This window comes from Apodemus sylvaticus, chromosome 5 (genome assembly GCF_947179515.1).
Source record: "Apodemus sylvaticus chromosome 5, mApoSyl1.1, whole genome shotgun sequence".
Classification (NCBI taxonomy): domain Eukaryota; kingdom Metazoa; phylum Chordata; class Mammalia; order Rodentia; family Muridae; genus Apodemus; species Apodemus sylvaticus.
Window position 1 is genome coordinate 153,056,713 of NC_067476.1, and position 14,519 is coordinate 153,071,231.

Genomic DNA, 14,519 nt, shown 5'->3' on the forward strand with positions numbered 1-14,519 from the left:
ATCCATAGGGAAAGGGCAATAAATGTGTCTAGGAAACTGGGAAGATTAACGGAGGTGGTATCCACCTACAAGCCAGGGGGAGTCTGTGAGATACACTTGTACCCGCTTAGAGGTGCAGGCGGGAAACCCTTGAGAAATCAGATAAAATCATCTGGCCACACCTGGTGGTGCAGACTGTACCGTCGACTACTTGGTCGGCTGAGGCAGGAGGATGGAAAGTACAAAGCTCACCTGGTCAAGTCGGTGAACTAGCTAAGGTCCACTGTAATAACAATACACACTCATGGTCTGGGTTCCTGCGGGTGAGAGGCGTGGCTGCCATCCACACACCTGGTGGGCGGAGGCTTTCGAAAGCTCCGGGGATCGTGGACTCCGCCCACCTGAGGCCCTTGCGCGTGCGCAAACGACGGCGGCCCCGCCCCCCTCGGCGGCTCTTTCTCCCTCGGCGCGGCGCTCCTCAGCGGCAAGATGGCGGCGGCGCAGCCGGAGTCCCGCGACGGAGCGGCGCAGTCGGCGAAGCCGGCGACCGAGACTGACCCCCTCAGCCGCTTCACGTGTCCCGTGTGCCTGGAAGTGTTCGAGAAGCCGGTGCAGGTGCCCTGCGGACACGTGTGAGTGGCGGGCGCCCGCCGGGGAGGGGGCGCGGTGCGCGGGCGGGCGACCGGCGGCGTCTGACGCGGGAGCGCGACGGGACCCTCGAGCCTCGGCGTCGCGCCTCACCGGGCCTCCGGCTGCGCGTCCGAAGTGCGCGGGAGGCCGCCGGGTCTAGCCTGGAATAAAAGGGAAGTGCGGGGAGGCTCGGCCGTCCTCGCGGACGGGGTGTGGGGCGCTCGCGGAGGCGCGCTTCCCTCGGGTTGAATGAAGCCCGGTGTCACGGGTGTCGCAGCCGCTTAAGGAGTTGGGCGAGCGCGGCCTGGGCTTCACGGGTGTGTGACCGTGGAGCGAGCGGGACTTGAACTCCATTCTCGGCGCGTTGCAAACACCTCTCAGCTGAAGAGCCTGGGGATGCTCGACCACTTCCCTGGTGTCCTCGGCGGCCCCGCCCACTGACGGTTGCCTAGCGATCGCTCTTCCCGACTCCCCAACTCCAGCATCCTTTTTGGACGCACAGGCATCCCCTCCGCGGTCCTGGAAGTGCCAGCCTTCTCCCGGGTGAATCAACCTGCAAGCGTCAAGGCTCGCCCACTCGGGGCAGCCTCACCTCCCAGGCCATCGCAGGTGCGACGCCGGGGTCTGGGTTGGTCAGAGACGCTGCCCGTGCAGGGCAAGGCAGGGCCGTCCCAGCACCGGGGGATGCTTGCTACTTCCAGGACGCCGAGCTCCTGCCGGCTTGGGTTCGGGGACAGGTAGCCTGGACCATCGCCTGCTGCCACTACTACATGTCCTGACGTAGATGACCTCCCTCACTTCTCTCCTGGCTCTGCTTTTTCAAAAATTACACAGAGCAACATGCAGGGACACAAGGAGAGCTATGCCTTCTCTGCCCGTTAATGTAAACCAGGGTTCGGCACCGTGACCATCCCACAGTCAGTTTACTGGAGTGCCTGCTTGGCCTCTGGGGGCTGCTTTGGGATAGAGTTAAGAAGGCAATTTGACCCTCGGGTTTACAGCTCAGGAACTTGATGGTAAGTAGTGCCCAGTGAGGTGGCTCAGAAGCTGAAGGCTCTTGTCACCAAACATGATGACTTCACTTCGCTCCTGACGAGCCACACGGTAGAATTGACTCCCACAAACTGTCCTCTGATTTCCAGCTGTCCTCAGTGGGAACACATTCTTATGCACGTACACATTAATATTTTGTAAAGGAAATACAATGACTGTTCAAACTATGGTGTATGCAGTCGGCGAACATGTGGGGGCTGTTAACATTTGTGAAGAAACATGAGATTGAGACGTTTGAGGCTTCCTTGACCTTTTCCTTCGTCAGAGGGCAAGAAGCAGTACTGTCATAAGCAAACATTACCAGCCTCAGTATTCAGCAGATTGGTGTTGTTTGAAGTCAGACACACCTTGGTGAGGGTAGCTGATGACTCTGAACCTCCTTCAAGTGCTTTGGGCTACCTAGTGGATTTTTAATGTTTGCTTTTGAAGCTGGAGAGTCCTACAGCTGCGGCTGGAGCATTTGATTTTATGAAATTCAGGTCAAGCCTTGTGGCTACACCCTTTTGAGTCTGGTGGAGCAAAGATAGCTAGATGCTAAAAAGCGCTGACAGGCTGAACTAGTTGATGCCCATTTCTAGGAAGTAGAAACTGAAAGTCAGTTCCAGACATAGGCAGCTAAATGCTGCCTCCTTGTAAGGGGTAACTCAGGCACATGAGCTTGTAAGCATCTGGTAGACTGTTAAAATCAACTGCTTTGATCTGTGTGCTGGCTTGGATTCCTCAGTTGTCTTGAGTTATTCTTGGGATGTGCTATTATAAAGGGCCTGCCTGGAGCTGGAGAGATGTCTCAGTGGTTAAGAGCACCGACTGCTCTTCCCAAGGTCCTGAGTTCAAATCCCAGCAACCACATAATGGCTCACAACCATCTGTAATGAAATCTGACGCCCTTTTCTGGTGTGTCTGAAGACAGCAACAGTGTACTCACACAAATAAACAAATCTTTAACAAATAAATAAATAAATAATAAAGGGCCTGCCCACCCTGCCTTGCCTTTTCTGTGTGAGATCTGCCACATCACTGCCCCAAAGGCCTTCCTTGCAGTACTTGGCACACTCCTTGCTGTTTGGTGTCATCTCAGAGGCACTCCCTGTGCTCTACCTGCTAGGCTGTCTGTTGTTATCCTTACTCTTCTTCACCTGTGGAATCACTGTTTTCTTCAAATACAGCATCATGTTGGGTGGTAGTGGTGCACACCTTTATAATCCCTATGCTCAGGAGACAGAGGCAGGCAGATCTCTTGAGTTAAGACCAGCCTAGTCTAGAGCAAGTTCTAGGACAGCCAGAGCCAACAAACATGTCAAAAAAAAGAGAGAGAGAGAGAGAGAGAGCGCGTATAGAATTATAAGGATAGGGCCTTTATGTCTCCTTTGCCCTCAGGTAAATAAGTAGTTGTCTCCCAGCCTATACTAGAATTTTTGCCTATTAGAAATGATAAAGATTTCTTTAAAGATAATAAAAGAGGGGGTGTGTCAGTTCTGACACACACACAGTCACATACATGGACACACACATATCCTGGGCTTTTCCAGCAGATATTGTTATTGTAACCATAAGATCTGTCAAAGTGGGTAAGTAGTTTGGTAGTTTGGTGTCCTGTGCATTAGTAGCCTTCTTGTGCTGTGAGCCAGCAGGTGCCACCTCTGCCTCTGGATCCTGGTGATTGAACTTTTTGAATAGATGAGACTCTTAAGCCTGAGTGCCTTCCCTCTCTCCCTCAGTAGCTTTTGACCTGCATGATCTGCACTGTTTAATTTGCCTGCCTGTGAGTCAAGTTCCCTTGACACTTTTGAATTTGGGGTTTAGTGTTTGTTTGCTTTGCTTTTTGAGATAAGTCCCTCTGTGTAGTTGCAGCTATCCTGGAACTTGCTATGTAAACCAGGTTGGCCTGGAACTCAGAGAACCTCCTACCTCTGCTCCCTAAATGTTGGGATTAAAGTCCTGCACAACCATGCACAGACTGAACTTTTAATTTGAGGACATGGAATATTCTCTCCTTGTCTGCCCTCAAGGTTGATCCAGAGGCTGCCTCTGAGGTCTGACCAGCACTGTTCTTGGGTTCTAACTAGCTCCACTGGGTTTGTGTGTTTTCACATTGCTTTGCTCCTCTAATAGTAACATCCTACCTGATGTTTCATAAGTGCCAGGCACCCAAGTGTTTGCAGTAGTCTCCAGCAATCCTCCAGATGGGTGTGAAGATCTTCCTTTAACACACGAGAAACGGGGCTCAGGAAAGCCTACACAGACTCCCTAGTGACAGGAACTAAGCTTTGATGGCTCAAACACCATCCTTGCTCCAAATAGCAGGTGTGTGTGTGTGTGTGTATGTGTGTGTCCTCCATAATGTCCCGAACCCCAGGTCCAGTTTTTTTTCAGTTGTGGAAGGGCATGGTATTTTATTTGAAAAAGAGCGGGAAATCGCTGTCCCGGTTCATTATTCATTTGTGTCTTTTAACAGTTGATCCACTTTTGTTGTCTTGTCTCTTTGCATGACACAAGTTCTCTGTATGTCTTGTTCTAGCTTTTGCTCTGCATGCCTGCAGGAATGTCTGAAGCCGAAGAAACCTGTCTGTGGGGTGTGTCGCAGCGCTCTGGCACCTGGCGTCCGAGCTGTGGAGCTCGAGCGGCAGATCGAGAGCATAGAGACTTCTTGCCATGGCTGCCGTAAGAATGTATGTGGACTCAACATGGAGAGCCCTTGTCTTTTGATGAGATGGTAAAAGAGCTAGAGCCAGTGTCTGAAGTTAGAGCCTGAATACTGGCCAACAGCACCAGTGCATGCCTGCTGTGTGTGCCGTGGCTGCCCTGCTGGGGGCGGGGGACTGGGATGTTGGTAGGGTTTTGTTTGTTTTGTTTTTGCTTGTTTCACCTTGCTGGGTTTTGTTTTTTCATGAGTTGGTTTAGCGATTTATACATTTTATTTTTGAAATCCATAGAAGTAAACCCCCCAACCCCCATAAAAGGCCATCTTCAGCTGGGGAGTGGTGCACACCTCTAATCTAAGCACTTAGGGATAGAAGCAGCAAAGCTAGGAGCCCTAAGCCAGCCTGGGCTACTGAAGACCTACTTCAGAAAGTATTACTCTCATGTGTGTTTTCTGTTTATATTAGAATAGAAGGGTAGTGCATGATTTCTAAGTTATATATAAATGAACATCCTTCAGTATAGAGTGCTTGCCTAGCATGCAAGAAGCCCTGGGTTCCATCCCCAGCACCTTTCAACCAGACACTCTGTGTGGTTGCAGGAGGATCTAAAATTCAGGGGCGTGTGGTGGTGGCGCACGCCTGTAATCCCAGCACTCTGGGAGGCAGAGGCAGGCGGATTTCTGAGTTCAGGCCAGCCTGGTCTACAGAGTGAGTTCCAGGACAGCCAAGGCTATACAGAGAAACCTTGTCTCGAAAAATCCAAATCAAAAAACAAACAAACAAAATTCAGGGCCAACCTGGTATGCAGGAGGCTGTCTCTAAGAGAGGGGAGGGGAGGGGAGGGGAGAGGAGGGGAGAGGAGAAGAGAGGAGAAAAAGAAAAAGAGCACTCTGCCCTGAACTCAAAGGAAACTTCATAGTCTGCCACTAGAGTCATACAATTTACTCTTGTGTTTTAGCCCTTGAGAGAGTCTGGAGTGTGAGGCAGAGGCTGCAGCAGTGCCTCCCTACCAGGGGATGTGCCCTCCAATGCTCACACCTGGCTATGTTGCATGTCTACACTGCCTACTGCCGCTGGGAGCACAGATAACTAGTGCTTTATCTTCCTTAGTGGTTTTGAAATCATTACAATTTTTATTCCAGACAGTAAAAAGGTATAAACTACCACTGTGTTTTCCTCCACACATCTGTCTGGAAAGGCTGGGTCAGGTTTCTGTGTGGTGTTGCACATTGGTGACCCTGGCACTTGGGCTGTGGGGGAGGGTAGCTTTCCATTTAGAAGGTTGCTCAGCAGCCGGGCATGGTGGCTCATGCCTGTAATCCCAGCACTTGGGAGGCAGAGGCAGGTGGATTTCTGAGTTCGAGGCCAGCCTGGTCTACAGAGTGAGTTCCAGGACAGCCAGGGCTACACAGAGAAACCCTGACTCAAAAAAACAAAAACAAAAAAAAAACCCCAAAAAAACAAAAAAAAAGAAAGAAAGTTGCTCAGCACTTTCTACTTTGAGGCAAATGTCTCTGCAAATGTTCCCACACACAGAAAAGGCACCTGCTACTTACTGTGTTCTTCCCCCCCCCCCCTTTTTGGGGGGTTTTGTTTTGCTTTAAAGATTTATGAGTACATTGTAGCTGTCTTCAGACACACCAGAAGAGGGCATCAGACCCCATTACAGATGGTTGTGAGCCACCATGTGGTTGCTGGGAATTGAACTCAGGGCCTTTGGAAGAGCAGTCAGTGCTCTTAACTGCTGAGCCATCTCTCCAGTCCACCCTTTCCTCTTTTTTTATACTTATGTGTCTTTGTTATTTTGTTTTAGTTTTGTTTGTGTTTAGAAAAGTTTCACTGTAGACCAGGCTGGCCTTGAACTCAGAGTTCTACCTGGCTCTGCTCCCAAGCACTGTCTTTACAGGCATGAGTTACCACAGCTGAGACTCTGCTTATCCCTGCCTGACTTGTTGGGTTTGTTTGGGGTTTTTTGTTTTTGTTTTTTGAGACAAAGTTTTTCTGTGTGGTCCTGATTGTCCTGGAACCTGATACCAGGACTCTAGCTAGATCCACCTGCCTGGACCTCCCAAGTGCTGAGATCAAAGGCCTGGGCCAGAACCCAACCTGGTGCTACAACAACAAAAACCCAAAAAACAAACAATAGGATCTCTTACTGTTAAGACTAGCTTTGAACTAATCCTCCTGCTTCCACCTCTGAAGTGCTGGATTATAGATGTGAGTGATGATGCCTGGTAGGTTCCTTGCTCTCCCCTGCCCCTTGTATTTATTTTTTTAATATTTTTAATATTTATTTTTATATGCATTAGTGGTTTGCCTGCATGTATGTCAGTGTGAAGGTGTCAGATCCCCTGTTTGTAACTAACTACAGACAATAGTGAGCTGCCATGTGGGTGCTGGGAATTGAACCTGGGTCCTCTGGAGGAGCAGTCAGTGCTCATAATTGCTGAGTCATCTCCCAGCCCCACTTTTTGTTGTTTACTCAGGGTCTCCTGTGCACTCAGCTGGCCTCAGACTCAGCAAGTCTAGAGTGTCTTTGGATTCTGAATTCTGACCATCATAATGTAGATGGCTGTAAAATGGCTATATCTCTTCCCTCAATCCTTTCAGAGGGTTTAATAGCAGAGTACACAGTAAGGCTTTGACAGTCTGTACAGGTTTGTTCCGACATTTAAATTCAGGCTAAGTGGATAGCTGAGTCCATGCCCTGGGCTGCCTTCTGGTATCAGCCGACTGCCTCCTTCCTCTCTCACTTTTTTTCATTTCAAATCACAACAAACTAGCCTCAATCTTTGTCGTCTTTCATGGAGGATTTTCCCCTCTGTGTGCTTTAGTTGTCTCCATTTCCAAGGTTAGCAAAGCTGTGTGTTACTGGCACTGGGAAGGTGGAGGCAGGGGTAAAGGTTCAAAGCCAGCCTGGGCGATATGAGACCTGTCACAAAACAATAAAAATTGGTGGTTGAATGGTAGGCATGCCCCGTATAATCTCCCTCCTCCTTTCTTCAATTTGTATATTTTTTCCCCATTGATCTATTCGCTTTACATCCTAATCAAAGGTCCCCCTCACACAGCCTGCTCCCCTTACATAATCCTGTAAGAGCTCCCAGCCAGGTGTGTTAGTGTGTACCTGTAGTCTCTACTGGGGAGGCTGAGACAGGATTTCTTCAGGCCAGTAGGGGTAATAAATCAAGACCCTTTCACAAAACAAAAATGCAGCTGGAGGCAGACCATAATACTACTCAGTTTCTGTGTAGGCTTGAAACTCTGGTGGCTCTTCTGCCTCACCCTCCCAGAGTCCTTGAGCTTGCAGACGTGTGCCACCATGCGCAAATAAGAGACAAATTCAGATGTGAGTATAGGGCCACCAAGATGGCTTTGTAGGCTTTGCTGCCTAATCCTGAGGACCTAAGACCTGAGCTCAGAACCTGTGGGTAGATGGGTGCTGTAGCAGAAGCTATGGCCTGGCTTACCTCTTAGTGAAAGTTCTTGTCTCAGACAAGGTAGAAAAATAAGGACAGCAGCTTGGGGTGTCCTTGGCTTATACACATGCAAGTCACATACACATGCACAAAATAGATAAGAGTGTGGTGTGCTTTTAAAAATAGCACTGGGGAAATGTCAGTAAGCAGAGAGCAGATGGTAGGGAGGGCGACCTCACAGTGGAAGCGAACTGTAGCCTGGCCCCTGCCTGCTGGCACAGTCGGGAGGGGCTCGATTGTTGAGCACAGTGTGGGAGGTCCAGTTTTCTTGCCCTCGGCTTGGGGTCACCTCTTAAGGATTTCTTACTAATTATTGGTCCTGCTCTTTCTATTCAAGTTCATCCTATCTAAGATCCGGGCCCACGTGGCTTCATGTTCCAAATACCAGAATTATATCATGGAAGGTGTGAAGGCCACCACCAAGGATGCATCCCTTCAGCCGAGGTACTGACCTACTCCCCAGAGAGACGTGGGGTGTGTGTGGTGTTGGAGGGTTTAGGTATGTGGGTTTGGAGAACAGGGGGTGTCACTGGAGCTGGCTGCGGTTGACAGGGTCCGGGGTAGGGATTGTTCATGTCAGGCTGTGCTCCTGATTTGCAAGCACTGAGTTGTTGCTTCTTTGGAGTGTGCAGTGATTGAGGCAGTGTGGAAAAGCTCTCAGGTGCTCTTCTCACCCCCAGAAACGTCCCAAACCGGTACACCTTTCCCTGTCCATACTGTCCCGAGAAGAACTTCGATCAGGAAGGGCTCGTGGAGCACTGCAAGCTCACTCACAGCACGGATACCAAGTCTGTGGTAAGAACCGGCTCGTCTTTGACTAGGTAAAAAGTCAGCCTTAGGAGAATGACCAGGCTGTGCAGTCAAGTTTTACCCTTCGCCTAACTTAACATTTTGCCTAAATTGCTTACCTGTGTTCTATGTATGTATGATTTTTTTTGATGAGCCATTTAGGAAGAGCTTACAGATACTATGACCTTTTCCCCTCCGAATATTTCAGTGTGTGTCTTAAGTTTTTCTTTAAAAATCACTTAGCCTGGCAGTAGTGCAGCACGCCTGTAATCCCAGCACTCTCGGAGGCAGAGGCAGGCGGATTTCTGAGTTCGAGGCCAGGCAGGTCTACAGAGTGAGTTCCAGAATAGCCAGGGCTACACAGAGAAACCCTGTCTCGGGAAAAAAAAAAAAATCCAAAAAACCGGAAAAAAAGAAAAAAATCCGAAAAACCAAAAAAAAAAAAAAAAAAAAATCACTTAGACAAAAACAACAATGTCCTGTAGGCTGGGCTGGCTCAGACTCACCATGTAGCAGGGGTGAACTTGAACCTGGTCCTCCTCCTTCACCTCCTAAGCCAGGATCGAGATCACAGGCCCGAGCCTCCACGCACAGTTGCAGATGTTCTTTTCATGGTTTTATGCAGGCGTTGAACCCAGGGTCTTACCTGTTTTACCTGTTTTAAGTCATGCACCAGCCGTGAAGCTGTTAGGACAGTGTGAGTGCGGTTAGAATGTGTGGGTAGTTCAAACTCCAGCTGCCTTCAAGACTGGGCGCTTTCTCTCATTCACAGGCCAGTCATAAGGGTGCAGATGCTGCTGCGGCCTTGTCTAGCTAGGTTCACAGCTCAATCTCAGGAGTGTCTTCAGGTTCCGAAGTGAAAGGTGACTTCTAAAAGGCCCAGAACTCACGTGGCCACAGCCTGAGTTGAGCAGGGAGCATGTGAGCTTGGAGAGCTGAGATGACTTGGAGCTAGGGAGGCGGACTGGAGCTTTTTGAGTTCAAGGAAGCTGTGTTTCCCTCCTAGCCGCAGGAGGCGGCTGGGCTTGTCTGCAGCTGAGGTAGGCTGCTGCCTACTGAGACCAGCAACTGAGCAGAGCAGGGGATCAAAGGGGGAGTGAGGACTTGTGCCACCTGAGCTACCCAAGCGCTGCCTCGCTCTCTGGTGAGCCAGGGCAGCCTGTGCTCTAGGGCCTGCTCTGCCATTGCCCTCAAGTCACTCCTATAGCCAGGCTAGCCTTGATTCTCTGCCTCCTTCTCCTGCCTCCCTGGTGCTGAGGTTACAGACATGCACTCTGCCCCATGCCTATTCAGATTGCTTTTTGTGTACACACTTTTGGTCTCATCCCTGTCATCTGGTCCTTCACTTTGTTATCATGTGTCCAGCTGGGTTTGACCTTCATATTAGCACGTGCCCATTCTCATATGTCATTTGAATCAAATAGACCAGTTTTTTCTGTGTTGCTTTGTGTTTATGGAGCAGAGTGACCACGCCTGTACCTGGGCTTGTCAGTAGAGCTGTCCTATCCGGAAGGGGCTGAGCAGAGGTTATAGAGGGTTGGGCCTGCTCAGGTCCCGAGTGCAGCACCGTGCTTCCTCCCGACAGGTCTGCCCCATATGCGCCTCGATGCCCTGGGGAGACCCCAGCTACCGCAGCGCCAACTTCATGGAGCACATCCAGCGCCGCCACCGCTTCTCCTACGACACTTTTGTGGTGAGTCTGCACCACCCGGAGACAGCACTGCTGCTCAGGTTTCTGGAAGGGGATCCCTGGGACCCTACTCTGGGTTGAGGAACTCTCCGTGCCAGAGGGAAGCTGCTCAGTGTCTTTGTGGGTGGGTGGGTGGGTGCAGAGTGAGACGTCAGACGCCCTGGCGGATTCCTCTGCCTTCTAGCTTTGCCCATTTGTGCTGGGTGTGATATCCCCTTTGGAGAACTCAGTTGGAGTCCACTCGGTCAGCTGCCTGGGAAGGTAAGGCAGTGATGGAAATGGCCCTCAGAGCTTGACAAGCTGACAGGGTGTGCATGCAGCCCCAACTGATGGTTGTACCTGCAAATACAGTGTGGCTTAGAGGGAGAGCCTCTGCCCCCATGCAGGTCATGCTGGGTTCTATCCCCAGCAATGTAAAGACAGTAACACAAACCAGGGTCAGGCTAGAGAACAGCAGGAGTGAAGGACACATAGTATGTGTGCAGAGGACCCAAGGTCAACTCCAGCTCTGGAGATCTAGCACCCTCTTGTGGATTCTATAGGCACCTGCATTCTCCACTCCACACACAGGCACATAAATATATTATAAAAATAAGTTGTTTTGTAAAGATTTCTTTATTTTTATGAGTACAGTGTTGCTGTCTTAAGAGCTCACACCAGAAGAGGACATCAGATCCCAAGACGGATGGTTGTGAGCCACCATGTGGTTGCTGGGAATTGAACTCAGGCCCTGTGGAAGAGCAGTCAGTGCTCTTAACCGCTGAGCCATCTCTCCAGCCCCCAAAATAAGTCTTTTTAAAAGGTAGTCACACCTTAGCTTGCGAACACACTCTTGTTCTTGGGAAGTGGGGACCGGAGGATCAGGAACTCAAGACCAGCCCAGGCTACCTGAGACTTGTTTCAGAGCAGAAAAAACAAACATTTACTCTCAGTCTGGTAGCATTTGGAGCAGATGTCCAAGACTCACTTTTCACTGACTATAAAGGTAACATCTTCCTTAAAACTGCCCAAGCAGAGAGATTTGTCTCAAGGATTGAGTGATTGTGTGACTGTCGTGTCCACTGTACCTCTTCACTTTCTTTCTTTCTTTCTTTCTTTCTTTCTTTCTTTCTTTCTTTCTTTCTTTCTTTCTTTCTTTCTTTCTTTCTTTCTTTCTTTTTTTTGGTTTTGGTTTTTTTTCAAGACAGGGTTTCTCTGTGTAGCCCTGGCTGTGCTGGAACTCACTCTGTAGACCAGGCTGGCCTCGAACTCAGAAATCTGCCTGCCTTTGCCTCCCAGAGTGCTGCGATTACAGGCGTGTGCCACCACCGTCCGGCCTTTTTTTTTTTTTTTTTAAGATTTATTTATTTATTATATGTAAGTACACTGTAGCTGTCTTCAGACACACCAGCAGAGGGCATCAGATCCCATTACAGATGGTTGTGAGCCACCATGTGGTTGCTGGGATTTGAACTCAGGACCTCTGGAAGAGCAGTCGGTGCTCTTATAGAACAGCATCTCAGTTGGGTTGTGTTTGCATGTGTTTGTTTCTGCACCACTGAGCTGAAGTCAGCATTTGAGTATTTGGTCTGTGCCAGGGGTATGTACTGTCTTCACTTTCCATTAAGGACGGAATTTTGTTTTGATTTGGTAGTGTCTGTCTATCTGTATGGTGTGTGAGCATGTACATCTACCCATTTGGATGCAGTCTGCATGCATGGACAGAGCTGGGTATCAGCAGCAGATGTCTTATCACTCTCACCCTGTTCTTTGAAATAGGGCACCTCCACCTGGACTGGCTAGTGGGGCAAGCCTCGGACTCGTGTCTCTGTGTAGAGCACTGAGATCACAGGCGTGCACCTCAGTTCCCTCTTCTTACGTGGGTGGTGGAGAGTTAAGCTCAGGGTCTTGTGCTTAACATAGATAGCAAGTATTTTACCAGCTCAGTCATCTCTGCAGCCCCAAGAATAGTTACTTTTTATTTTTTAGACATATTTTTTATTTTACAGGTGTTTACCTGAATGTGTGTTTGTATACCACATGTGTACCAAGCCTGCCAGTGGCCAATCTTGACTCCCCTGGGACTGGAGTTAGGTGGTTATGATCTAACATGGGTGATGGGATTTGAACCTGGCTCCTCTGGAAAAGCAATTAGTTCTCTTAACCACTGAGCTGTCTCTTCAGCCCTAGCTGTTATTATTATTTAATGATGGAGACAGCAAAGATACTGAGAGATGAGTCACTTTTCTCAGTTCCACAGCAACTGGACAGGGCTCCCGGGGTCCTTAGCAGCCCTCTCCAGACCCTCTGGGAGGCCCCTGTGAAGGTGATTCTTCTGGGTGTGAGCGGCTACTTAGACTGCTGTCTGTTCTGTCCTCAGGATTATGATGTTGATGAAGATGACATGATAAACCAGGTGTTGCAACGCTCCATCATCGACCAGTGAGCCGGGTCCTGGCTGTCCACCTCACTCTAGAGCTTCCATTATGCATTAGGTGTGAGCCCTGACTCTTGTACCTCACATGCAATGCAGATCTGGAATTGAGCCATGGCACCAGACAGGGTCACTTCCTCGAGGGTCATGGGGCGCTAGGGCAGAGAGAACCCCGTTTCCTCTGGGCTCTTGCCAGCATTGTCTTCCCCACCCGTAACCTTGTTTGTCCTATGGTCTGCTTCCACCGCACCTCAGCTACTGCCTGCTTTAAGAAGAGTCCAGCTTCTTCTCCCACGGTATCTTACTCATCCTATTGTCCAGTGTTCATCTCTCAGGTCCTCCCAGCCAGCCAGGACCTTCCCTGGGCTGTGAATAGAATAGCACAATAAAGCAGGGCCTCCTTTTGTTGGCCTTGAGGTGCCTTGGTTCTGCAGTTTGCTGGGCCAGGTCTCTACTCTTCTCCTGGCTGATGTCGCAGTCTGATGGTGGAAGTTTTGGTTCCTGCAGTTTCCCCACACCTGCACATCTGTACACCTGATGGCTTTTGTCTTAAACGCCTGAAGGTGCCTTTTTAGGATAACGTATCACCATAGAATTGTAGTGAAAATGTTGAGTAGCAAAGATGGGGTGTGCTCATCAGTAAGTAGGGAGGTGTAGGGGTGTGTGGCTTTTTGTTTAATGGTGATGAGTATTCTCAGGTGGCTGGGTCCTGTGCCCTTCTGTTGAGTATCTGCTGACATTCTTTCTCTGAAGAGCGTATTGGAGGGAGGCACCGACTGCTGTGTGCTGCTTGGTAACTCGATGAACCTGAGCAGTATTGCTGCCTCCCTGTGCAAGTAAATGTTTTAAACCCTTTTGGTGTGGAGACAGAGGTGAAGCCAGGGGTCCTACCCCTGGGAAATTAAGAGTCAGGCCCTGCGCAGTCGGTCGAGGGAGGTGGTGTGTCTGCTGGAGGCTTTCTTGAGCACAGCAGCTCTAAAAGCTGGGAACCCAGCACATTTTACAAAGGACTAGGAAGAGCACCACCCCTCCATTCCACAGAACAGACCCTCTGACAGACTCAGGCTTTGGGGTAAGTCTGCTTTCCAGTCATACGGCTCCGATCCATCTGAGACTGCATGCAGCATTGTGCTTCTGACATTACACCTCCACGGTGGTGCCTCTGCATGCCAGGGCACAGCCACCTCAGATGCCAGCAGGGCCGGACAGGATCGGTTCCCAGCGTTACTGCTTCTTCACTGTACCCTCTGGAAAGGTTTGCTCAGGAGATGTGTGGAGGGAGGTTCGACAAGACCTTGCCCTGAGGAACTGAGAAAGGCACAGCTGTGCCGCAGTGCAGCAGGGACCTCCTGTCCTGCATCACACTCTGTTTCTAATATGACTTTCCAGAAAGTATGTGTGGTTATGTTCTGGCTTTTTGAAGGTGAAATATAAATAAATTTCATAATTTATCCAACCAGCAAGCTGCAGTGTTTTCATTTAAACAACTTTTTCTAAGTATGGGCCCAGCAGCCTCTAGAAGTTGTTACTCCAAGGGAGCGCTCTTGTCTGTCCCTGAGTCAGCCTGGCTTCGAGTGGAGTCTGAGACTTCAGCAGCTGAGCCTCTGAGGCTAGCCTCCTAGGCTTCCCATAGGGACCTGAATAAAGCCCAGAGATCTCAGCAATTCCTGTCTCAACCCTGACTGTGGACATGTTAGTATGAGACGTTCTGTTTATTCCGTCCTGGAGAGGACAAGAAGAAATACCTAGTTCAGATGTCTGAAAATGGCTGGTTCATTCCAACATCTCCAAGGGGCTCGATTTGCATTTCAATTGAGTCCTGGACTCCAGTTGAGTCTGACACT

The 14,519-nt window shown here is 49.7% G+C and overlaps 1 protein-coding gene across 1 annotated transcript; it reads left to right on the forward strand.

Moving 5' to 3' along the window:
• Positions 1–430: 430 nt before the first annotated feature.
• On the forward strand, positions 431–14,131 carry Rnf114 (ring finger protein 114). The gene is made up of 6 exons (XM_052184353.1): positions 431–611; positions 4,181–4,331; positions 8,121–8,227; positions 8,464–8,578; positions 10,158–10,265; positions 12,622–14,131. The coding sequence occupies exons 1-6, from the start codon at positions 469–471 to the stop codon at positions 12,685–12,687; spliced, it is 690 nt and encodes a 229-aa protein (XP_052040313.1). The 5' UTR covers positions 431–468; the 3' UTR covers positions 12,688–14,131.
• The last annotated feature ends 388 nt before the right edge of the window (positions 14,132–14,519 follow it).

Excerpts from the sequence above, each read along its gene's own strand:
- Rnf114 (XM_052184353.1), top strand. The coding sequence starts at position 469 with ATGGCGGCGGCGCAGCCGGAGTCCCGCGACGGAGCGGCGCAGTCGGCG. Across the intron at positions 612-4,180 it reads CAGGTGCCCTGCGGACACGT|CTTTTGCTCTGCATGCCTGC; the intron begins GTGAGTGGCGGG and ends GTCTTGTTCTAG. Across the intron at positions 10,266-12,621 it reads TCTCCTACGACACTTTTGTG|GATTATGATGTTGATGAAGA; the intron begins GTGAGTCTGCAC and ends TTCTGTCCTCAG.